Source organism: Bombus pyrosoma, linkage group LG14 (genome assembly GCF_014825855.1).
Source record: "Bombus pyrosoma isolate SC7728 linkage group LG14, ASM1482585v1, whole genome shotgun sequence".
Taxonomy (NCBI): domain Eukaryota; kingdom Metazoa; phylum Arthropoda; class Insecta; order Hymenoptera; family Apidae; genus Bombus; species Bombus pyrosoma.
In genome coordinates this window covers 4,601,672-4,626,401 of record NC_057783.1, presented here as the reverse complement: position 1 = coordinate 4,626,401, position 24,730 = coordinate 4,601,672, and the positions used below count along the sequence as shown (strand labels likewise).

Below are 24,730 nucleotides of genomic sequence, written 5' to 3'. Positions count from 1 at the left end.
TATCACCTTCGTCGTAATCACCTAATGACGGACGCGCGAATAATTGCAGAGGAATTAGGGGAATTCACTGCGAGTTACGTCGATTTCAAGAATAGTTCTTGAGATTTTGCGATCTTTGATGGTACAAGGTAATGAGATCGTTGGAAGATAACGAATTTCTGAGAAACCAGAGTTGATAAAGTTACCAATTCGTGATTTTTTATAGAAATTTTACAAATTTTACAAACGACGCATTTTTCGTAATTTGAATGATCTTCTATCCTTGTATTTGATCACGGACCTGAAATATGCGTGTTCCTTCAAAACTTTAAAAATATTGCTCTCCGTAATATTAAAATATCATTTGTGCTAATAACGATAATGATTATAATTATCAATTATTTTAAAAAGACTTACATCCTTATATGTAACAGCTTCTATCAGTTTTCAATTATGTCGTATTAAAATTCTTCTATTTAACCAGAAGGCGATATTAGGATTAGAAATTCAACAAGGATATCCTATTATATTTTCTCCTGTGATCTTCATATACTTCTTACATAACTTCTAATACTAAAGTTAAAGTATTATGTAATTGTGGAAAATTACAGAAGTAATTTGCAAATACCTTCTAAGAACAACATTGTTTCTTTGATTGCTCACTAATCTATGTAAAATTTTGAAAATACGGGTATTATGGAACCTTCAGCGCGTTAAATATTCACTCGTACAAACAAACGCTTTATCGCTGACCTCCGAGAGGATTGCGAGTATGTTGCCACTAGATAATTAGTCACTTCTGCACGCTGAAGCTTTCACCCATTTATTTAGGGAAAGGTTACGATGAATGTTTCGCCTGGAGCGCAAGTCGGAATGCCATCGATTTCAATCGTCCCTTTTTTCTTTGCCTGAGATTTCGATCAAATTATATAACGAGGCTTATTTGTCCGCGTACCCGAATAATGGGAGAGGCGGATTTCTTAAGCGCACGTGGACCGATCGAAGGTCTTTCCAGAAAAAAAGATCGGTTCACGAATAATATAACTTCGAAAACCTTCAGAATTGATTTCAGATGCGATTTCAGATCGATTCGCAATAAAACAGGAATACGCTAAAGAAAGCCCTTCGTTGACAAAAAAATCCAATTAGTCAAGATCTAGCTGATCTGTTAACAATGGTTATTTGTTAACACTAGAACTACCAATTAAAATGATTGGTATCAAATTTTTTCTCTTTGTAATTATTGAAAAATATTGTAATTTTAATTTTTACTTTCATCGAAGCAGAAACACGATTACGTATATGTACTTATTTATTTAGTTCTAATTAACTATATTTAACATGTTTTGGATGCATGGTGAAGGTCAGTAATTCTAGTTTAATCAGTCTAATCGTGCAAAAAGGTGCACGTTGTTTCATCTCTATATAAAATAAATTGTATAATGCTTATGAATAATTAAATTACATATATCGTACTAACATACTTTGGGAGAATTAAAATCAAACTACTTGAAACTGTTTTGTTTTCGTGAATTTTTAATTTCACGATTATAGAAAGTGATTAACAAATTAATTCGGCAGAGCATAAGATTAAAACAATGTGGATCAGGAAGATGAGTCGCCTCTTATCTATCCGAGACGCGACGAGAGACGAGACAGGAACACGAGTCACGTGCAAATTTTTGTAGGAAACCAGGCCCGCATGTTTTTCATGTGCTATCTGACACCCTAACTGCGGAGAATTTGATTTCTTAGACAGTCTAGGTCTAGGTAGACAGTGCTTATACAGCGACTGCGATGCGTCGTAGGAAATGGAAGTTAAAAAACGGAGATAAACAGTCCTTGATCAACGTCTACAAGGAGAGTTTCTTCTTGATCGATCGTTTCGATCAAACAAACAAGATACGTCCATTCTATTAGGTCATTCTCCTAGTATGTGAGATATTTTTAAGCCATTTATTTTTTGGAGAACGTACGCCCTTCGAAACTCGACATTTTTATTTGAATAAAATTTGTTGATGTTCAATACACGCCTTCGTCAATCTGCTCGGAGAAAAGAAATTCGAAGGAAAGGTAAAAATTCAAGAAGCATGAGGGACGAAGCGAAGAATCGATAACAAATTGATAGGATTTTTGTAAGGTTTGCGACCCCTTGTTGAGCAAAAGAAGATCGTTGCCCTTCTTAACTAAAATGCCCCATCCACCATATCGAAATTGAAGAAAACGAAAATTTTATACCATCTTTGTTTTTCTTCGTTCGATTAAAAATATTGAACCTGTATATCTTCCGACGTTCCTTAAAGGTGCAAAACGCAGGGAGCTTCAAATATTTCAACGTACCTTGAAAAATGAGTAAGATGCTGAATTTCAGCTAAGGAAAACAAATCAGTTTGTAGGTATTTTAGAGAAAGGAGATGCGAGTTACTACAGACATAATTAAATTACTGTTTAAAGTAAGAATAGAGATCGGATTCAGGATGATCTAAGAATTTCCCCCGACCATCAGTTTTTCCTTAATCGTCCGATAAATCCCCGAGAATGTTCTTTCTAAGAATAGAGAAAACGAGTAGACTGAAATTATTTCAAGATAGATGGGTGCGTCAAACGAACGATTGACGTACGTTCCCGCCACTCAGGCGCAATTTGCATTTTTCGGAGCTATCCGCTTCGCCGAACTGTCTACGGCCTTGATAATTCTACACACCTCCTCTATTTTCCTGCTCTACGTAGTAGAAGTTAAGCAAGCCAGTTTTAGGTTCCTGGCACGGGGCCAAGCCCGTTGAGAATAGCGAAATCCGAAGAGCATAACTTGTGGATAAACATCGGCGTTACACATGCTTCTCAGCATCAGCGCGGTGCAGCACGTCGCGGCATCACGTTGCCTCCCGGATCGAAAGATCGTCTCCAAGGAACCTCCAGTGCGAGAATTCACCAATCTTGTCCTCTAACTATGCCGTCGTTAGCTTATTCCTTAGTAGGTTAAACAAAAATTTCGTGGAACGCGGTTGTCGTCGATGAACCATATTACAATTTTAATCGAATTTGGACGTTTTTATTTAATGCATTATGAGAACAACGATGTATAGTAATTACAATTTCTAAAAAGAGGAAGCGACTGTACGAAGATGTTTTCAATGTTCTCTCATTTTCCAACTTATTTTCGTTCACGGTAATTCATCAAAATTTATGAAAGAGATAAGTACGAGGATAAAGCAGTTGATATATTGACAACCAATTGATACAATTCTCGTAAGGTTCGAAACAAATTGTCCCTCTTAATTAAAATAGCGCATTAACGATTCCAGTTGGAGATCATACAGTGGCGCACGAAAGTATTGGAATAATTTCATTTAACATTGGCCGGCTCAAAATTAGGTTCACTCATTCACTCGTATTAAATTGATAATAATATCGTATTTATCTTTGTCATCTTTTTTTTTGTGTGTTTGTAGAAAACGATTTATGAAAACACAACCTTAATTAAAGATTCGAAAGTCGCTGAACGTAACAAATTGAAAAGATACAGAGAGTCTGGGAATGCGATGCCGGAAGATAAAAAACAACGTTGACTGCACTACGATCGGAGACTCGCCGGATTCTGGTACATGGATCTGGTTCAGCCGAACGTATCGTATCTGATCCAAGTGAACAGCGTGATTCCCACAGAGGAATTCAACGCGCGGAAATGCGTAGTTGCTGGCCACGATGGAAACAGTAAACCAGATGGCCAGCCAGTCCTAGAAGATGAGAACCGAAGAAAATTGAAGATTCTTCCGAGGCATCTTCCTGTTCCTCTTATTTCGCGCGATTCTGCTGGAACATTTAAAAAAGAAGAATCCCCGAAATGCCAACGACAGAGCCAGGAACAAGTTTCGTTGCGACGATCGTTTCGACGAAATCCTGAACGATTTATCATCGACGACTCCGATTTAAATAACGCCGTGTGGCGATTGTAATGCATTTTTAATTGGAATATTCGTGTCCTGTGACTTCAAATTAGTCGTGAATGATCGGCCTCATTGATATTCTTCGATACTCTTCAGGAATTGCATCGATTTAAATCCCTTCTCGACACTCGCAATGCATTTTTAATTCGATTCTTGAATTATTCCTGCATTATTAAAAAGTATCGATAATGTTTGATACGGGATGAGAGAAGGGAAATGCAAGTACGCATTAAAATTGGAATGCTCATGTTCCTCTGTTCGTGGTCTCGGGCACGTCTCGTCGGAATGCGACGAATCCGATCCGTCGTCTTTCGTCGCAGCACGCGACTTTTCTCCGGAGGCGGGAAGAGTCGGATTCCGCCCTTTATCATCTCTGCGTCAGTTCCTATGTTCTGTTATCTGGAGTGGCGATCATCTTCCGAAAGCTTGGTAGCCGCTGGAAATTAATCTCCGCACTGGACACGCGTTGAATCGACGGGTAGGAACAATTTGTGCTCTGACAGCGAATTTATTTTATCTCTGATCTCCGACTAACCAGCCTGCATCCTATAAATTACCATCTAATACGAAATGCTGCTTTTTATATTAAATTTATCGATCGGGACAAGAAGATCGATAATGACGGACGGCAATAATAAGTAATATTTCCTTTAAAAAAAAAAGGGGGAAATGTTTGAAAAATACGAAAGTCCGAAAGGTCTACTACTGCACAATAATACATGACTAATTTATTACGCGTGTTATATGAAACATTTTGAAGTATCATTAGCATTGCAACCAGACACATTATTATATTGGATAAAATTTGAAACCGTTCTGAAAAATTGTACAAGTTACAATATATTTATTACAAGCACGTGCTTTGCAAAATATTACCAAAGCGTTTGAACAGTCAACTGTTAATCATTTGGTTGGTAAAAATGAAATATCATTTATTCAAAGTTTGAATTTAATGAATCTAATACCATATATTCAATGATTAACGATTAGCAGGAAATAATTGACTGTTCTCGAATACAACGAATAAACTGTGGCAACTTTCATAGACATTTTCAAATTGCATTCAAACTGTGCCAATATAATCGCGACAGTCGACTCTGATTACGATGTTAATGAAACTTCAAAAAGTTTCATCCAACGCGCGTCATACATTCGTCAAAATTTCCTTTGTTAAGTGTCCCAATACTTTCGTCAGTCACTGTAATTATGCATGATGTAACGGTACCTGTGAAATCTGTGATCGAGAATCGTCTAGGAGCGTGATCGTTCAAGTTGAATATTTTACTTTCGACCAATAAAAATACTGGAATATTACGAAAAGGGTGGACGGGACACCGATGTTTTCGATTTCATAAGATTCCACGTGCGATGGCGAGGCGGCGGAACGAGTGCACCTATGCGTGGGTGCGATTGCGCAATACAATTCGAAATTCAAATTTCGCTTCCACGAAGCCCGAGGATCGAACAGGCGAGACCAAATCTTCCTCTCTTACCGGATTCCAGGTATATTCCTTATCTCGATAGTTGTCTGCCTTCGTGAAGGTGGCAGAGGAAGAAAGATGTATCCGAGTCATGTAAATTGCACCATTTCCATTTTTTCCTTCTTGTCTACGTGTTCTCGCGCTGCCTTCTCACCCTTGACCGAGCTGTATCACTCTTAACATTTCTCTCTCACTGTTATTTTCGCATGTTTCAATTCCAATCGGAGAAATAATTCGGCAAACGTGGGCGACGCAAGCATGTCCATAGTTTTTCCCCGAATCGTGACCAGTCGTTTGACATCAGGATATCGAGGAAATCTGACCAGTCGTTTGACGCCAACGTATCAAGAAAATCTGGCAACTGGTCGAAATCCTAACAGAGTTTGTGTTCGTGGAGAAAGTCATCGAACCTACATCACATTCTGTCTAGCGCACAGCCCGGCTACTATTATCGATGTTTTTCTGCGTCAATCGAACAATCGATGATTCTCCCGAACTGGCGTAAAAACATATAAGTTACAAGAATTACACGAATTGCGCAGAAATAGATTCTGATAATTGTACTGCGAATTGTATTTTTATATCTTGATCTTTCTCTTGTTTCATCAAGCAAGAAGATATCTAAGAAATAGTTCATACTTTTCCATAATTTCCTGAAGTGTAACCTTCTAATCTACAAACTTCCTATCAATTAAGCGAAGATGATTAAATTCTCTTATCACAAAAATATGAAAATGAAGTTGAGAATATCATATACATATCTTTCATAAAGTATATACATATTTATTTTAAAATAAGTTTAGAACTAGGCTAAAGCAAGTGACTAAAACTCATACGCATTTAGACTCAAATGGTTAAGAAATTTGTTAAGAATAAGAAAACACGATTGGGTCTAAAATGACTAAAACGACGCAGCAAGTTTAATTACATTTGATGCTTCCCGAATAGTAAACTTTCCTAAGAACTGAAGCTACCCCAAACCCATCGCTCTTTTACAAACTCGCTAAACTGAAATTTCTACTGACTTCAAAAAGCACCCAGTTACGAATGGATGTTTCCTAGGATGTTAATCGAACGATCCAGATTAATACGACACGGGGTGTCCACGGGCCAGTTCCGAAAGGGTTCCGCTCTATCCCTCATCCCTATCCGCGACGCGAGGGGCCTGACAAGGCCGACAGATAAGTGTTACGATTGCAAACAACAGTTTGATGGCGAGGCAAGGCCCCGCGTTATTTATTTTGGTACGTCTAGACGCCAGATTGTCTGTCCGTACGTCCGAATCGCGACGGAGGATTCGGAGGTGACGTCAGACGTGACTGTATTGCATCGTCGCGTCGGAGAGATTCGACGATTCGGCTTGTCTCTCTTTGCCGGATCAAATTGCATTCTCTCTCTCTTTCACCCGACGTCTGCCACCTAACTTCTCTGTTGTCTGCCAGTATCGTGTGGCCTCCCTCTTTTTGTACATTTAAATGCGTGCACGTGTCTGCGTGTGCGCAGCGACCTGCGATTATATGCACCCGTGATCCAAACGCATCGGTCAACACAACGGCTATAGTCGCTCGCTGTAGCTCCGGGGGTGAATAAAGTATCCCTCGCATTTTCTTTCTCTTTTCGTGACCCTGTCCATTTGTTTACGATCGAGGTGATCCTGCCTCTGCCACATATCGATTCGATTCCAGAAAGATCGCATACATCCGGATAAATTTACCCTTTTGGTAGACTGGTCCGAACGCACGATGCGTTCAACGAAAATTTGATTCAGAATTTTCCAGGCATCTTCCGATGTGAAGGTGTGTGGGAGGAGAAGGAGGAGGAGGTGTAGTCTAGCAAAGTTTATCCTGGACGATGGCTACCTGCCAAGAGAAATCAATCATTAATAAAGAGGCTTTCTTGTTGCAACACATCTTCAACTCGCTTTAGACAAACCGAGGGATAACCGAGGATAACCTAAGATACAGAATAGAATCTAAATTTATCTTAATTCTGAGAAAGATTTAGCATGAAAATTTATTCCATATTATTCTAGCATTCTTGTTAAAAGATACATTTCTTCTGTTGCAACATACCTTCAACTTGTTACAGGGATAATCGAGGATAATCTGAAATACAAAATAGAATGTAAAATCCGAACTTTTAGCAACTTCTTTATCGTTCTATCATTCTTATTCAGAAATATGTTGTTAGTTAACCCCACCTAGTCTGAGAATAGATATGAACGACTGTTACGAAGAATTTTAGAGGCGAACCATTTCCGATAAATCTCGCCCTGGCGCACTATAACATATCGCAAATGATTTATTTCAGAAAGCAGACGGTCGCCTGGCCGATGTCTGTCCAGCAGAGAGACAGTCGCAGCAGACAGGTTCAAAGAACCGAATCCTTTAACCTAATTTTCAGATTCGGTCGCGTCACCATAATTTACGTCGTTCGTCCAAAAAAACAAAAGATTCACGACCTTTCTAATCTTTCTCGTTTGCAGCCAAATTTATGGATTTTCACACGGATCCCGGCGACCGATTCGATCACGAGCACGGGTTTATTTTTCGTCCCGCTCTGTCTCTCCCGGTCTCTCTCAGTCTGCGCTTGTTTTTTCCCCCTTTCCTCGTTCCCGTTCTTCTTTTTGGGCCCCGTCGTCGACGTGCTTTGCCACGTATTTTCACGCACGCACGCGGAGGCTGCATTTATTAAAAGCGATACATTATGATTCAAAGATCATATCTTGGGATTCGTCTAGACGGTGGAGAGGGAGACACCCTATAAAGTCGTACGTGGCTGCCCCTGAAACAAGCAACCGAATACAAGGTGCCTTCTCGTTCATTTCTTCTCGCCTCCGAGCCACCGTTTTTCGTTTCCTTCTTTTCTCCCGCGAGCCCCTTCGTCACGCCAGTCCGCGTTCCTCTCGAACACGTGAAAACGTCTCCCTTCTCTTCCCAGACCACGAACAAATCGTTTCATCGGACGAAAATTCTTCTGAAAATGTCACATGGGGCGAATTCACGTTCCTAAATCTGTCATGATATACTGATCCTGGATCCTCGTCTGCATCTGGAGAAAAATTATTCTAAGTAGTATCGGTCTGCATCTTATCGAATAGAAGATTGCCATTACCAAAAAGTGGGCCAGTCAGATACCTATCTTGATATTTCGAAAAGAGAAAGGGGCGGACAAGAGAGAGAAGAATCGTTGGAAAAAGGGAAAAATCGAGCAGGCGAAGAAGAAGAAGAAGATGCGAGCGCGATAAAGCGTTACGGAGATCGAGAAAAGGCAGTCGACCGCGGGATTTGGGCGAGCGAGGGAAAGGGATTACCACACGCGCGCGGCGGGTGGAGCGAGAGGAACAGACGCACGGAGAGAAAGAGAAAGGAGACGAAGGAGAAGAAGAAAAAAGCGAGTGATCGTAGTAACACCGGCGCGTCTCCTCTCGCGGCTTCGTGCTTGTCTCGGAATTAGTGAGTAGACAGAATTATGTCCGTGAGCAGACCAGCTCGGCTCAGTTGAGACTTACTGCTCAGCCCGTGCACACGTATGCTACGAATCTTTCCTACTTACAAATATACCGTGGCTTCCTGATGCGATTAGACTAGTCCGCGATCACCCGCCACAGAGAATCACGGACCAGTTTATTTAACACTTCTTCGTAACGCGGATACACTGTCAGCGTCTTCCGTCAACGTTTGTCGATCCGTTCTCTGGGTCACTCGCTTCGACGAGAAGAGCCACGCGGTTTTCAGCGAACCTACCTCGTCACGACGATTGCTCACCTTTCGGGGGTTGTGAATTCCCTCATGCGATAAAAATGAAAGACTCCATTCAACGATAACAGTGGCTACATTACCGTATCAATGAACGAAGTGGTGCCATTTTCTGCCTTTGTACGATCCTGACAGAGAAAAAGGGACAAAACAAAGTGAGAATTTCTCAGTCCGAGAAGAAGAGTTTGATGGTGGTCGTCATGGAATTCTCTGGGTTCTTCGTATTGCTGTTGGTCGTCTCGATTGCAAACAGTGTCTCGGGCCACCATCATCACCGCAGTGTACACGCGGACGACAAGAAGAAGGAAGATCTGATGGACCACGTGAAAAGGTACGCGGCCAGTGACAACGAGAACGTGGTGCTCTCCGAGGGCGACAAGAGCAGGAGTCTGAGGGGCGAAGAAGCTAAAGGCACCGTTCCCTTCAGCGAGAGGAGGCTGGAGAAGATGCTGGAGAAAGCTATCCTAAAAATAATCACTGGCGATCTCAGCACGGGTGACATGTTGCTGTTAAAAAGCCTAAATTACAGCCTGGAGGAAGTTCTGGCGATTCGTGAGAGGGAGCTGAACAAGAAGAAAGACGAAGAACTGAGGAAAAAGGAAAATATGAAATCTTGGTCGAAGGTGTTGTACGGAGATGGAGAAAAGAAAAGTAGAAATTGGAATAAAAATTCCATGGGCCGTTCGTCTTCGAAGAACCCTGATTTTGAAAACGTTAAACGAGAAGGTAAAAAGAATCGTCACGTGGATAGGTCACCTTCTTACAAAGATTTCGACTTTGAGGCGTATAATCGACAGGCGATTCTCGATTATGAGAACTTACCCTCCAACTTAGAATTTCAGCAATCCTGGTCAGAACCCACGGTTGTCGACTACGAAGAAGCTACCAAAGCTTCCAAGGAACAGGACGTCGCAAATAATCTTCATCGTGACTTTGACAGAGCTATGGAGCCTCACGTGGTCTTTAAGATCCGATACGATGACTCTGAGTTCGATTCCAGCTCAGGTTCCGACGAAAATAACAAAAATCATCTTAGAATGCCTAAACATCACGTTTCGATGATGAGACATACAACTTCGAGGAATACTGGCAATTCCTTTCATGCATCCACATTGTCACCGCTCTCTTCAACTACTGCTACTACTGTGCCTTTGGTTTATCAATTGAGCAGCACCAACGTAAAGGGTAACTATCTAAACAACGATCCTATAGCAACCACACTTTCAACATCGAGTACCGTCAGTACCACCAAGAGTACCATTTCAGATAAAATTTCGGAGGACAAAAATGGTACAGATATCGTCGTTCATGTTACTAATTTTACTGATAAAATAGAAGCTTCAAAAAGTGTAGAGAAACTTAGTGAGAATAAAAGGATCAGTGAATACGAAGGACTCGAATGGGTCGAGGATGACGTTTACAGAGTTATCCCTGAATTCGTGGATTCCCTTGGTTTCGAGAATACCGAGGATAATGAGACATCTGACTATGAAGACTCTACTCACGATTCCCGACTAAATTGGAATCCGGAGGATAACGAAAATGATACATTAGGCTATCTAAACGACACTCCTGATTCTGTCAAGCTCTTCATGGCCAACAATAACGTATCCGCCGGCAGCCTTCCCTTAGCCAATCTGTCGTCCTACCTGCAACTAGCCATTGCTCATCGACGAGGGTAAGTGAGCTAATCAATGTGTTTTATGATTCGACGTTTTCCTAATCTATGCTTCAGTTCACTATGCTCTTGATAATTAAGATATATTTCTATTTAATTAATCCAGTACAGATTCGATTTATGGGGGAAGATTATAAATTTCAATAATCGTAGATGGCTCGATATTTTTCTCATTCATTATGTTCCTTTTTGTCTCATTCATTTTTCACATTAAATGTTGTTTATCGTGTGTCTCGCTTTGCAAAAATGTCTAATAAAAAAATCTATACAATGTGCTTTTTGTGTCTTTTAGAGGAAACCTAACCTCAAGCTTCGACAGGTAAGCTTCACCCTGATGGCACTATGATCTGATGCTTTTTGGGTAAGGGACTCGGTTTACCGAGCAAGATGGACAGATAAATTCTGTCGAACTCTTTTTGTTTTGCTCCCCCGGCCGACCGGCTGCCTTCCTTCTGGCTTGGCTTGCATAATCTAAAAATACATTCTCTCTCATCACGATTATCTCATTGCTCGTATTGCATGAGATACGATTTATTGCGATAACAACAGGAGATCTATTCTCCACAGAGGTATGTTGTGTCTGCATGAAAAGGTAACACGCATTCTTCCCTTCTTACTCTTTCCCTTGAAACCAAATCGGCAATCTTCTCTTTAATTATCGTAATGAAAGAAAAAGGCAAACGGTTTTCCAACGACGTAACCCAGACCTGTGCTCGCGAATACTTGACGACAAAGGCGTTCTCGACGAATCATTGCCCCCGCCACGTAAAAATATCTCGATGGCCCGTAAAAATACCGTGATGAAACGAAGAACCACGAAGCGCCACTGAATTTCTACGCCTCGGGCTGACCAGCGTCCGCTTCTTCAACCGCTTCGCCTCCCTTTTCCTCGCTGATATTTTTCTAAACAAAAAATTCGAAAATTAATTAAAAATTAATATCGTTCAAATTTTTGAGAAGAGTATTGACAAAATTTTACACCGAAACAAATCCAGTTACGAACGTAATCTATTTTAAAATGATTATGTCAAGATTTCGTGATAAAATTAGTGATTCATAATATCGTTTAGAGATTTCTGGTGCCAGAGAAAAATGATTTATCGACCAGAGTGGTCGAGAAAGACGGACGCGGGAACGAAAAGCAAGCCAGGAAGGACGCGCTGTGGAAATTCCGCCGTGGTCCCTAGCTATGTTTTTAAATCGCCCTCCTTCTCCTCCACCACCTTGGCCTCTGGTGCGAAGGCGTTTCTTTTATTTTATTAAGTCTAGACGCGTAAATGCATTCGTGTCGGCACTGGCGTAGCCTGCTGAGAGTCCTCCGGTGTACCCGTCGTTCCGCTTCTTCCTCGGGACTCTACAGGGTGATCTGGACAATCCACCGATACTAGAATCCTCTTGCTCGATTTCAAAGGATAGCCTGGTTTCAGTCGAAGGAAAAGGAACAGAGTAATCGCAGTTACTTCATCTAAAGAATTATACGTGTTACTCAACGATAACAACGTGGATTAGGGACGCAGATCAAGGGGAGAGGCTGATGTAAAGTGGTTCTATAGTATCAGACGGATTAATTTATTCCTTACGATGTCTATAGTAAAGCGGACGTGGGTTAGATCGCAACGACACAGCAGCCTTAAGTTGAGCACCCTCATAATCACCGGGTGTCTAGTCAGACTGCAGTTAGGACTGCTCTCTTATGAGGTTATGTAATACATTTTAATTTAATGCGCTGACCTTGTCTATGCGTCTCTCTTCCTATGCCGACAAAGATGATGCGAGATGCGCAACGGAGAGCGAGGAGGAAGTTTTCGTCAGTGGCTCCCCACCTCACCGCCAGACGATGCAACGTGCATTTTTTGACGTCGTTAATCAGGTCGTCGTTCACCGTTTCGTGATCTAACATTTTCTTCAGCCTTCTGACCTCCGCCACCTACCAATCTTCTCGCGTTGATTTTTTTCGTCCAGAACAGCTTCCAAGTTTTTTCTCCTAAAAGTTATGAAACTTTTTATAATATTTTAAAGATTATTCTGTAATACAATATTCGCTTCGTTGATCGAAGACCTGTCCAGCTATACAATAAGTTCTTCATAATGATAAAAATGAAAGATCCTTGAAGAAATCGAAGAAATCTTCTTGTCTAGATTTCCACGTGCCGACGCTACTTCGTGTTCGTCCGAAGGCTGTTACAAAACCGGCGTAACGTAGCCAATTTTCTTAATACGGTACTCGGGAAGGATCACTGGATTCATTCTCATGATGCAACGGCCTCCAGACACCCGAGTCCTTCCCTTTCCCAGACGGCAGACAGACGTGACACGTACGCAACGAGACGCTGTAGAATGCGTGACTTGGACGTGGCTAGATTAAGGAGCATGTCTAGAATGGAATACAACCCGTCAAGATTTCGTGGCGAGATTTCGTCCGAATACTCTCATCCTTCTAGCTCTCCGCTTCCCTAAAGAGGTTCCTGTACAAAAAAAGTGGGACAAGTTGAAACTCGTAAAAAAGAAATCTATTTTTTTCACGTTTCCTCTTGGACGTCTAACCGCACGTGGTCACCATAACCCGTAACCTGACCAGTCGATTGTTTAGGAAAACTACTTCTGGTTGTTTGTCGAGCAACAACGAGGTCGTTGACGCGCGATTGGCTGCGCTTAAAGGTCCAAGTGGGCGTCCAGTGAAGCAATCCTTGCCAGTGACGTAGAGAAAAGACGCTCCTCCTTTTTTTCCTGCCGGGTTTAATGACTTAGAGCTTCCATTATGCAATCCCGTAATCTCACCTGATCGTCGATGCAAGTTCCACATAGATAGACTTGAAAGTCTTCTCTTCTGTAAGTTTAATTAGTAGTTAATTAGTACTTATCGTTATCGTAAGCTCGGATTATGAGATTGTTCTCTGTTCGATGAAACATTCGAAAGTAAAAATTCATTTAATAGGAGATATTAAAATTCGAGATATAACACAAATGCATTAACACTTCCCTGCTAGACGAGACGAATGAGGTATATACTAGTGCTCGTGTCGGCTGTCTAGTCAATGTCTAGAACGTATAATAAATATCTGTGACCCACACTATGGGCCCTATAGGTCACTGACCACCATCCATTAGTCTGCCTTGCTGCCCGGAAAGCTTACACGTATCTCCAAGTGAAAATTTTTACGCCGTCATCATCAGGCACGGAATTCTTCGAACATTTCTGATTCTTTTGTTTCACTTTACTCTCTAACTCTCAATTTCTGTCCTCGATTCAATCTAAAACTTCAGTTTCTATCTACTAATAGATTTAAATTGCAAACTCTCCTTTTTTACTGTTTTATTCGAGTATTTATATTGAGAATTTGTCGGCTGCTGTGATTTTTTATTTTCCAGTTTACTTTTTATTGCTAGTTTATATCGGTTTATAAACCTTTGTTTCTGTGTGCAGCCAGGGTGAAAAAGCCATCGAGGACATCAAGACGCGGGTTCTGGCTCTCACCGGAAGATTCAACCTCAGCACCGACGCCAACCAAGTTCAACGCGAACGACTCACCATGTTTTCACCGACTTGTAAGTTACTTAACCTGTTAACAGGAATATTCCTTAACTATGTAATCGCGGATTAAAAATTTCATATAGATAAATCAATTTCAGTTATGTTTTCAGGGTTTGAAAATATAAATGCGATACAACTTAGTTTTAATAAAAACGAAATAACGTATTAAACAATAGAGAATCTATAAATAAATGAAATAATGCATTAAAGAATAGGGGATTCATAAATAAAGAAATTATTATATCCGACAGGCTATCTAGTTAATAGACTAATATCTCGTTAATAATCTAAATATTTTTCTGGTATAAAATATGTATCGGTCTCTTCCACCAGGTCAAATTCCACGAAACACGGATCAGGATGCCTGGACGGACTCATTCTCTATGAATATGCACTTTCAATTGAATTTGACTTCCAGCGATCACGTGGTCGCCGCTAAATTAAGAATATTCAAATTACCACAAGAAAACACGACATCTTCTTCAGAAAGCACATTCGACGAGGAGGAGGAAGACGAGAAGAAGATCAGGATATCGGTCTACTATTACACGAAAACTTTGAAGAGGCATCGATGTAAGTTGTGGATTGTTCTATAACATTAATTGAATAAAAATGTATTATTAACAGCGAATAATAATATTAATTGAATAAAAATTTGTATTAACAGCGAAGAAACGCCTGATGGATTCGGTAGTGACTCCTCTCACATCCAGAGGTACCCATTTGGCGTTGGATGTGAGACAAAGCCTTCGATTCTGGAGACTGAACCAACGGAATTCTCATGGAAACGGAAGTAACCATGGGCTGGTAATACAAGTTGAAGATCAAGATGGCAGGCCGCTGAAACCGGCTCTATATATTCAACAACCGTCTTGCGCGGATCAGGATTCAGATCAGAAGGCATGTGAGTGTGTGCTCTAACAATACTAACTCCGATGTGACAATTTCGATTGCCTGCTTGCATACCTGCGTGATACTTAACATCGTGTGCCATAACAGACTTGGATGCCTTAGATCATTTGAATAAGTTAAATGATTCAAACAGTCGCGATTGTTGACCATCGCGATTAATAGTTTGCGAGTTTTGCTGTATTGGCGATGCTGTGTGGTTTTTGTCGTGATTTCACACTGGCGCGCAGCCAGTTCCATCATATTGAGACTAAATTTTTATCTCGTAGATAGCTACATTTTTCATAACGTAACAGCAAATATATTTGTAACGCATAATTTACTTGGAATAGTTATATAAATATTTCGAGAAATAGTTTTAAAGATTTAGTCTTAGTATAATTAATGACATTACCTATTATAAAACATATTTACAACAGCGTCTTCTTTTTCTACAGACCAGCGAGTACCTGCACTCTTCGTACGAGCCTGTACTCGTTACGTTCGCATCGTAAATGGAAAAACGGAGACGTACGTCAACTGCAGGCATTAGAGTGGAAGAGAAAAACACTTACATGCTGTGAGAAAATAGACAATCATTCACGTTGCACTTTATCCTTGGAAAAAACAAGGATTATTTTTACGAAGACCATAGAACATAATCCTTGAACTGTTGCTCGATTCAAACACATACCAACAATAAGTGTGAAATACACTTTTGTAGAAAGAATAGTCATTATTAAGGTGTGACGTGTTTGTATCGATTATCGATCATAACTACATACTTTATAAATTCGTTAACAAAATGGAAAAACAAATTTTTCCATTGCTATGCAATGCATATGCAATTATTCTTGCATAAATGAATGCGTTAAATTCATTAATGTAATCAAAAAAATTTTAATATTTTTTATACAAAAATCATACTGACGACATTCTGGGGTTTTTTTTTTTATTGTTCTAAGCGCGCGCAATACAAAACGCAGACAGATGCGCCGTCATAATTGTAATTAGTTTCGTAGCAGTAACGAAGTAAAAAATGCGCGAAAATTGCATTAGTGGTGAACTGGTGAGAGAGTGAATATAATCCCAGTAAAAGTTTTTTTATAGACTGCTTTTTAATTTAAACAAGATGTTAACTTAAAAATGGAATGCCGTGTTATTTAAGTGCAGTAGTGGTAAGTTGTATTTTATTGTTTTTTTATCATTTCTTGTGGTATGCGTATAGACCGTGACTTCTACGGGAAAAACATCGAAATACCCGTTATTTTCCGAATAATATTAGAGTTAAATTTTAGTATGATTTAATGATGTACATACCAGTGAAATCGAATCAGTAGATTGATTAATATTAAATTAGATTAGATCATGTTAGATTACCAAGTAGGTTACTCTCTTGACATGTATGCATGTACACGTTGCACATGTATGTGCAAAGTAATACACGCATATACATGTCATGCCCACGACTGATGCAACCAAATGTAAGAGCTTAGACATAGATATTTATGTTTTACGTTAATTAAGCAGCGCAAATCCGTGCTGGATTTCTATTACTATACTTTAGGTGGGACCATATAGAATAAATACAGTTTGGTACAAGCACTAAGTACTTCACTATGTTGTAATGGCCCATCTGAAAGATTATGTTACTTATTATTATATGCTGTTGTTGTTTAACAAAGAAGGCAACATGTTCTCATAAATCCTACATAATTCCTGTACATAATGTATATTTAATTGCCTAGTTGTTCAAAAATAAATGGTTTGATGTCGAAATTTATAATGCCTTTATACTGAACGCATTTTAAGTTTGACTCCTACCTTTTATATGATGGATTGTCTTTTAGCTGTTTTATATTTTCTTTTAATGAAAAGAGGTATTTTTTAAGAAATAGAGCTTTTTGAAATTATATAATGTTCCAGTGCCTAAACTATTAAACTTTGTGTATTAGCTTATTTCTTTATTAAAAGAAAGTATTAACTTTATGTTAATCTGTATAAGTTGTTTACTGAAAATACTATTTTGTTAATTCATTGTCAAGCATATGTATTATCTTTATATCATATCTATTATATCTCAAATTGTTTTTACTTTCATTTATATCTCAGCATAAATTTGTTTTTTAATCTAATTTTATATTTTGGTGTATTACTCCTTATCGAACAAAATAAATTGTTTCTCTTATCATGGTTTATATCTTTTGCAATGTTTGAAAGTATTTTAGATTATTGTGTTAGATGTTATTGATGTAGACCTTATATGCAGTACAAAAATGTCTTTATTAAAAATTTTCATTTATAGGAAAAGTACATTCAACATTTACAAAAAAATGATCCTTAACCGGATCATATTCGTTGTCAAAACACAAAACTTATCAACAACAATATCTTTAGTTGATTCTTAGTTATGTGCTCTTTGTTACAATTAATAGAACCAATTTGATAACATTAACAGAATATGAATCCACATAGGAAACATATACTTATTAAAATGCATCAACATTAATGAAAAATAAATAATTATATATGTGTGATGCGAAATGTTTTTTATAATCAACACTTTTTTCTTTAATATTGTTTACTTATAAGGAATATTAATAATTGTATTAACTATGCTTTTTTCACAAATCAATTTAATAGTTCTGATATAATCACTTCTTAAATAATTTTTTACTACTAGACAATAGAAACTCGCGTTTCTTAACCTTATTTTCAATATTGTCTATGTTAACAAAAGTCTATCAATTCAATAAGAAAAAAAGAAGGAAGAAGAAAAGAAAGGAAATGAAGATCCGTTTCGAAATGATTTCACATATTAGAACGTCGTCGTAGAGCGTAGAGCGTTGGAAATACAGGAAAACAGATTATAGATTATACGTAAATTCTTGATGATCCTTCATCTCGTAAAAACGAATCCGGATTGAAGAATTCGCAATTCTGCAACATAGCTAATCCACTGTTTTTTACGACGCATCCAAATACTATTAGGTTCTTTTTGTTGCTTTCAGTTGCGGTGTACCGTGAATTTATGCATCCCTAATGACGCTTAGAGGGTACGTACGATTTCTCAGTTTCTTCAGCGACTACTAGACGAGTTCATTCTCCTCTATTCTTATGATAAAATGAACACAGGTTAGGCTTGTTCTTTTCGTGGATCGTGTGAGTCATTGAAGTTCTTTGAGACCAGACCTTACTGATAAATCATAATGATCTTTTAAGATCTGTTTTTAAGGCAGTGCATTGTGACTTTCTTGCCTGGCCTAGCTGTCGCGATCTAGAGAGTCCAAAGTGTCATTACTGGATGAATGGGTCAAATCACTTAGTTCGTCCAAGTGTTTCTGCTTCTTGCGTACGTTCCAATGCAAACACTCTGCCAATGAATCGAACCAATCGGTAATTTGGTCCGCAGCGCAAATGCTGGGCACTGGGTAGATGGATGTGGTTACTCTTAGACTGAAAATAGTAGAAAAACATTAAAAATATGTAAAAAAAAATATATATATATATGATATGGAAACATGATAACAGTGATAAGTAATAGCAGATGAAGCATCGATAGTACTTTCAGCTTGCAGTACAGCTAACGTCTCGTTTCTAGGAAAATATCATATTCTTTCAGCTATGTAAGTTGACTTACATTCTGGAAATCTGAGAAACAATCAGTTGTAGCTGTAAGGAAACTCTCCAAGTGAGTTGAAACCAAAACCGTGAAATCAAAATCTCTCTTCATGAACCCGAAACCATGGAAACATTGAAAAATGAAACGTACTTCAGAAGGAAGAACAAAATTCGAAAATGTATGAAAGAATGTCGTAATAAGTTGCAATATTTTAGAAGAGCTGGAATTTTTAGAACTGATGAAGATAAGAAAAGACAGAAAGTCTTATAGTATTTAATAGTAGGACGGACCTGTCCCCGTAACGTAGCTCTTGTTGATTGCGACCATCAAAGGAGACGTAAGCTGTGCTACAGTCCCTGCTGTTAGCCATTATCTGTAATAGCAGCCAAAAATGCAGAGAGTTAGATTCAGAAATTGATTGATCTTTACCTATCGCCATGAAAAAGTTCCTGCCTATTTCTGCCATCGAACGATACCCATGAGGTGTTCCTGCTATCCGGTGAAACTGAGATCTATGATAGAAAAGGACTTCCAGTTAATCTTCAACAACGGAGCACGATATCTTCTAACAATTGTTTTTTCTTTATCAACAGAATGTATTGGGTTATGACATAAATTCATTCTGTTCTTACACACATGTCACATGTCGCAAGAAATATAAAAACAGGATGAATCTACTTTACAACTTAGTAAGTCTAATTGATGGTATCTAGCGTACATTCTCTGGAATATATGTTGGAACAACGGTTCGAAAATTTGTTCAGAGGATAACAAAGCAGTGCATGGTCTGAGAATGCGGCCGATATCCACCAAGTTTCCTTGTATGGCAACGTAATAAAATACTGACACCATTATGATAAGGAACCTTTAGTGACCCACGCGGAAATACTATTATATTAACGCTACATTAATTTTTAGAATCGAGGTTTCCTAGCTGCAATGATGATAAAACATTGAAAAGCATTTCCCTCAAGAATTGGCTCACATCCAGAAGGTCTGATTTTAAGAATTCTGCAGCACCGTGATAGCTTCAAATCTTTGATTAAGACTCCTCCTCTACATTATAATAAACATCAACTTGTATTGTACAATTGCAAATCTGAATTTACATAACTCTACAACTACAGTATCGACTATCACTTTGAAGTTTCTCGATTCTAAAAATTCTATGATACTGGACTGTGAAAATCTAAAATCTCTGATCAAACGATTTCTATAGAATCTCTCAGTTAATAAGACAGAATCTTCTCGAATAGAATGTTCCAACAAAAATAGATTATTGCAAATAAAATTTCGTGGAATTCTACAATTACAGTCTAGTAACCAAATTCTCGTACGGTTACGAAATTTTTCCGAGTTTACGTTCTCGATTCTTTTTCGCAATTCAAGACATTTTGTACCGAAACTTGTGCTGACTATAAAAGGTGTCCGGCGCATTGGTAGGATAGTGAAAAAAATTCGGAAATACCTTCAGCTCGACGCCGGCGGGCACAACGATCGGTCTGAAGGACAAAGAGTGAGGGCAGATCGGAGTGATCATAATCGCAGGTACTGAAGGATGAATCATGCTGGCTCCAGCCGCAACAGCGTACGCAGTCGACCCGGTCGGCGTGCTCACGATCAGGCCGTCACCCTGCACACTGGTCACGTGTTTGCCGTCGATGAAGAGGTCGATGTTCGAGAGGTATGGGGACGGGCCTCGATCCACCACGACCTCGTTCAGCACCAGCAAATTCGTTGGTGGATTCGCCTCCTTATCTTCTTCTCCTTTCCTCATGATGATACATCTCAGCCTGCTCCTCAGGGTCAAGGCCGCGTGGCCTAAAGACAAGGCAAATGATCGTCAGATTTATAAACCGCTTTTTATCACATTGCCAACTTTCAAGCACAGCTCTCGGGTGCTAATAGGTTTTCAATAGACAACTTAATTGTTTCATATGATTTTTTTCTTGTCGATGCAAATGTTTAGAAGAATATATCAGTGAAATAAAGAATATTAAATGCTAAGCTAACTTGAGCAGAGAGTTGATTTAATGATGATGTCAATGGTTGCCGTCATAAATATGATGCTAATAGCGCTATAATTGCTATATAGTAAAATCCTTCTTTGTCTTTGTCATGCATTTTAATGTGAATAACGAATGACCACGTGGAAGAATTGTTGGCAATGTATAACAGTTGCACAAAATATATCAAGAGCTTGCGTTCTTGTTAAATATTATGAAGCCCTGCGTTATCAACAAGGAAGAAAGCAGGGAAATATTAAAGGACGTAGATTATCGCTATCGCTGAGAACATCATTGAGAAGTTTTACGTGCTTACCTTCTAGTACATTTGTTACTTGCTCCTGGAAATTATCGAACTCGAAAGGCGTGAGAAATCCTAACGACCCAAGGTGAAATGCCATGACTGGTGGTACGGATTGTTGAAATAATAAACTAGCGTATAAAAGAGTTCCATCTCCTCCCAAACAGACGATGAAATCAATACGATCCTTGAATAAAAACATATAATAATGATACATATAATATAAAATAATACAATAGAAACATATTTCAATTATTGAGAATTAATAAGAGCAAAAATAAACGTTTTATAGTGGCTAAAAATGATTACCTGAAGGTCGTCCGTGCCATCTCTGAAAGTTTGTAGCCTATCTCGAACTTCCTGAAATCTGAGGTCCCTAGCTAAGGCTGGATCTTCCAGAACAGACGCCTCGACGAACACTACCATTCGTTTTTCCTACAAAAACATTCAAACATTAAATTTCATAAATTTTAAACATAGAAAATTTAAAAATGCTCGTTGGCCTTTAGATAAGTTGGTCATTAGATTTAAAAAATGCGTAACCTCGCTTCTGCAAGAAATATATTACAAAGATATGTGACTAAGTGTAGATAAGTGTATGAAAAAAAAGTCGTACAATCACGTGATTCAAATCGATAGACCAGGGCACGAGCACAGAGTCTTCACAAAGAAACTAGTCTGTCTATGATTACACAAGTGAAAGTATGATATCGTCTAAATAATATATGCGGACGTTCGAATATAGTTTTCTTCTTTGTCCAGTAGATCTGGTCATCGATCTCAATTTATGCCCAATGACTTGCACAATTATAATGATCGAACAGTCAAAGAATCGATGGAATTTTTTTGCATGAATTATACAATAGACATACAAAATGGTCGGACAGAAGAGAATAATACTTACTTCTATTAGCCACGTAACCAATTGTACAAACGGTGGCAATACCGAGTTATCACGGACCTTCTTGATGACTAGAACAGTGAGTGGCGGTTTATACCATGTCAACCTCTGAGAGGCTGGATCCTGAATGGTCCTGCAATAAAATAAACGGCAAAATTGTTAATCAAATTCTATGAAATTCTAGAGGACCGTTTAGACGATCAATACTATTGTCGATATTTAAGGGTTTCAACATTGTATTAACAATATACGTATACGAATTATCTAAAGATTCTGTAGAGTCCAGAAGGTCTCTTACGTAGGATAATGTTGAGATAATTACTATGTAATGTCTATTACGTAGGATAATTTAAGTGCCTTAAATATTGGCGATGATATTGACAATAATATCATGGGCAAAAAATATGATATTCCCGATAATATTGATCGCTTAAACACTTCTTAACGATAAAATATCAAGAGATTCTTTTGGAGGCTTTATTATTACAAAACTTTAGTCTTAAACATGACATGGTGTAATTAGTGATAATATCGACAAGTTCTTATGTAGAAGTTTTACGCTCTGATTGATAGGAATTTTTTACGTTTCAGGATGAATTGGACTTTTATACCTAATGAATATTGTCAATCTATAAAGATACGGTGAGTTGAACTCTTTAACATACTTTACGAGCTACCGCGCGCGACTCGAACTCTTCTTAACACTTAGCCAACCGAATAGGGAGACCTCCCTTCTGTGAAGAACATCGCTGCGTAAACGAACGGGGAGATCTCTCTTTTTGACTTTAGCAACGCGTTTTCATTTGTTGTTGTTGTTATTATCAGTTATTGTTTATCTGGAATTATTCCCAATTAATTGCGCCACTTTTTCTACTTTTATAAAGTATTAGTGGTGTTAAAATTAATTAAAAAGTTACACCAGCAATTATGACTAAATAAAGTTATAATCGAACGATACCACACTGTAAAAAGATATTAAAATCCATTATGAATTTGTAATTTCACGTTCAAATCGTGTTATCTGTCTTTAGACATCTTTAATGTTTTAAATTTTGCCTATATTTTTTTATACTTTTAATGTATACTTTTAATTTGATCTTTTGCAGATATAATCGTTAAATAAAATCATTACCGCATTAGACTTCTTTGTTCTTTAAGTAACGAATATTAGTCCTCGATACTTGGAAAAATATGCGGTGGACAGCGTAGGTTAGCTTATCCGAACGCGGCGGAAACGTATAGTTCGCTGTGGCGCGCGCGGTTGGCTAAATGTTAACATAAAGGTAATCGATTGCAAATCTTATCAGTAAATTAGGGTCACGGGGATCAAACGTGCGATTATGTACATATTTTATGATCGAACGCGGTCATTGTCTTGATTTTATATCATTCATTACCGTTACCGGTTCTTGAAGGTCTACGTCAACAATTTTATTAAAAACATTTAGAAAAAAATGATAAGATATACAAATGAAAATAATGTAGAGAAACTATTTCGTAGGGAATGTACTTGCGCATTACTCAACAGAAATATATAATATGACATATAATTTCCAATTGTCATAAACCGAAGATTCACTTCTAACGTTTCCACTTTTCTGCGCTGAGTTTGTTGTGTAATTTTTAAGGTCAACTTGTAATGTTTTTATTTTTCTGTGTCGAATCCGTTGTGTAACTTTTAATTGCCAAATCACATAAGCACCAAAAATTGTCACTGATAAGTAGTTGCGATAGAAAGCCGATGATAAGTATCCACTGGTGTGTATGACTAAAGCGAAAACGACGGTAATTCTTGATTTGGTTATTTACTGTCAAAGGATGGAGTTTGTCAGACCTACCTGATAGTTCCAACCATGGTGACACTAGAATGAGAGTCGTACTCGTACTGAACGTGGACCGAACACAGCGCTACGTATTTTAACGGTAAACAGTTGGACGATGCGCAAGCGCACGAGACCTTTCGTATGCACGTGAGAGCATCGTGGGGCGTTCTTATATGCAGAATACTTGAAATGACGCGAATAACTGATACACGTGCACGGCTTTATTTGTTATCGTATCTTCATCGACTTCATTATTATTTCAAGAAATTTCATTAATTCTAAATATATTTAATGCATATTAACATTTCAATCGTTCAATAATGATCGCAAAGTTCAACTGCGATTTATAGTCTTTGGTCGCATTTATGCAGATATAAAAAGTAAATTGGTTGGAATTTTGACGTAAGAGATTTATAAAAAAAATTTTAATTGATCATTGCAAAATTTGATACGTTCGATTTCTCGATACGGAAGATTATTAATTAAACAATTTTGACAGATCGACCTGAATACTAATTGCATGTGTATATAAATGGATGAATCGTCTTAATTTTCATATTAAAAATGCTTGAAATAAAAGCTTACCTAAGCACACGAATCGTGTCGATTTACGTTCAAAAATAATGATATGCTAAAAAGAATCGTTAATCGACTTCTTTCCCATTTACGCACATAAACTGTATATGTTGAGTAATCACTAAATTATTATAATCATGTTAGTGCGCACTAATTTTAATTCATGAAATTTATGAGACTAGATACTGTTATGAAAGTTCTCGACAATGATGTGTACAAAACATATTCAGAATCAAAC

At 38.3% G+C, this 24,730-nt stretch overlaps 2 protein-coding genes across 16 annotated transcripts in view; one reads left to right on the top strand and one right to left on the bottom strand.

Annotated features, from left to right (window-relative positions):
- Positions 1-31: 31 nt before the first annotated feature.
- LOC122574782 overlaps positions 32-24,730 on the top strand; it is a 26,652-nt gene continuing 1,953 nt past the window's right edge. Inside the window, exons 1-8 of one of the 6 annotated variants that reach the window (XR_006319191.1) lie at positions 32-10,843; positions 11,136-11,162; positions 14,268-14,389; positions 14,709-14,948; positions 15,043-15,279; positions 15,722-16,441; positions 22,685-22,735; positions 23,911-24,041. Coding sequence is in view for 4 of the 6 variants with exons in the window: in XM_043742781.1 (XP_043598716.1) it covers positions 9,354-10,843; positions 11,136-11,162; positions 14,268-14,389; positions 14,709-14,948; positions 15,043-15,279; positions 15,722-15,816 (2,211 nt within the window). In the remaining 2 variants the exon portion in view is untranslated. Of the gene's footprint in view, positions 10,844-11,135; positions 11,163-14,267; positions 14,390-14,708; positions 14,949-15,042; positions 15,280-15,721; positions 17,099-22,684; positions 22,736-23,910; positions 24,042-24,730 lie in introns of those variants that run through there. The other 5 variants (XR_006319192.1, XM_043742784.1, XM_043742783.1 and 2 more) reach the window with 5 other exon arrangements.
- The window catches only part of LOC122574787 (NAD kinase-like), a 26,182-nt gene continuing 18,979 nt past the window's right edge, over positions 17,528-24,730 (bottom strand). For 8 of the 10 annotated variants that reach the window (XM_043742799.1, XM_043742800.1, XM_043742794.1 and 5 more), the window contains 6 exons: positions 22,097-22,226; positions 21,502-21,627; positions 21,208-21,379; positions 20,354-20,706; positions 19,315-19,397; positions 17,528-18,719 (listed from right to left, as the gene is read on the bottom strand). In XM_043742799.1, the coding sequence (XP_043598734.1) occupies positions 18,527-18,719; positions 19,315-19,397; positions 20,354-20,706; positions 21,208-21,379; positions 21,502-21,627; positions 22,097-22,226 (1,057 nt within the window). In that variant the 3' untranslated portion in view covers positions 17,528-18,526. Of the gene's footprint in view, positions 18,720-19,175; positions 19,259-19,314; positions 19,398-20,353; positions 20,707-21,207; positions 21,380-21,501; positions 21,628-22,096; positions 22,227-23,931; positions 24,086-24,730 lie in introns of those variants that run through there. The other 2 variants (XM_043742803.1, XM_043742793.1) reach the window with 2 other exon arrangements.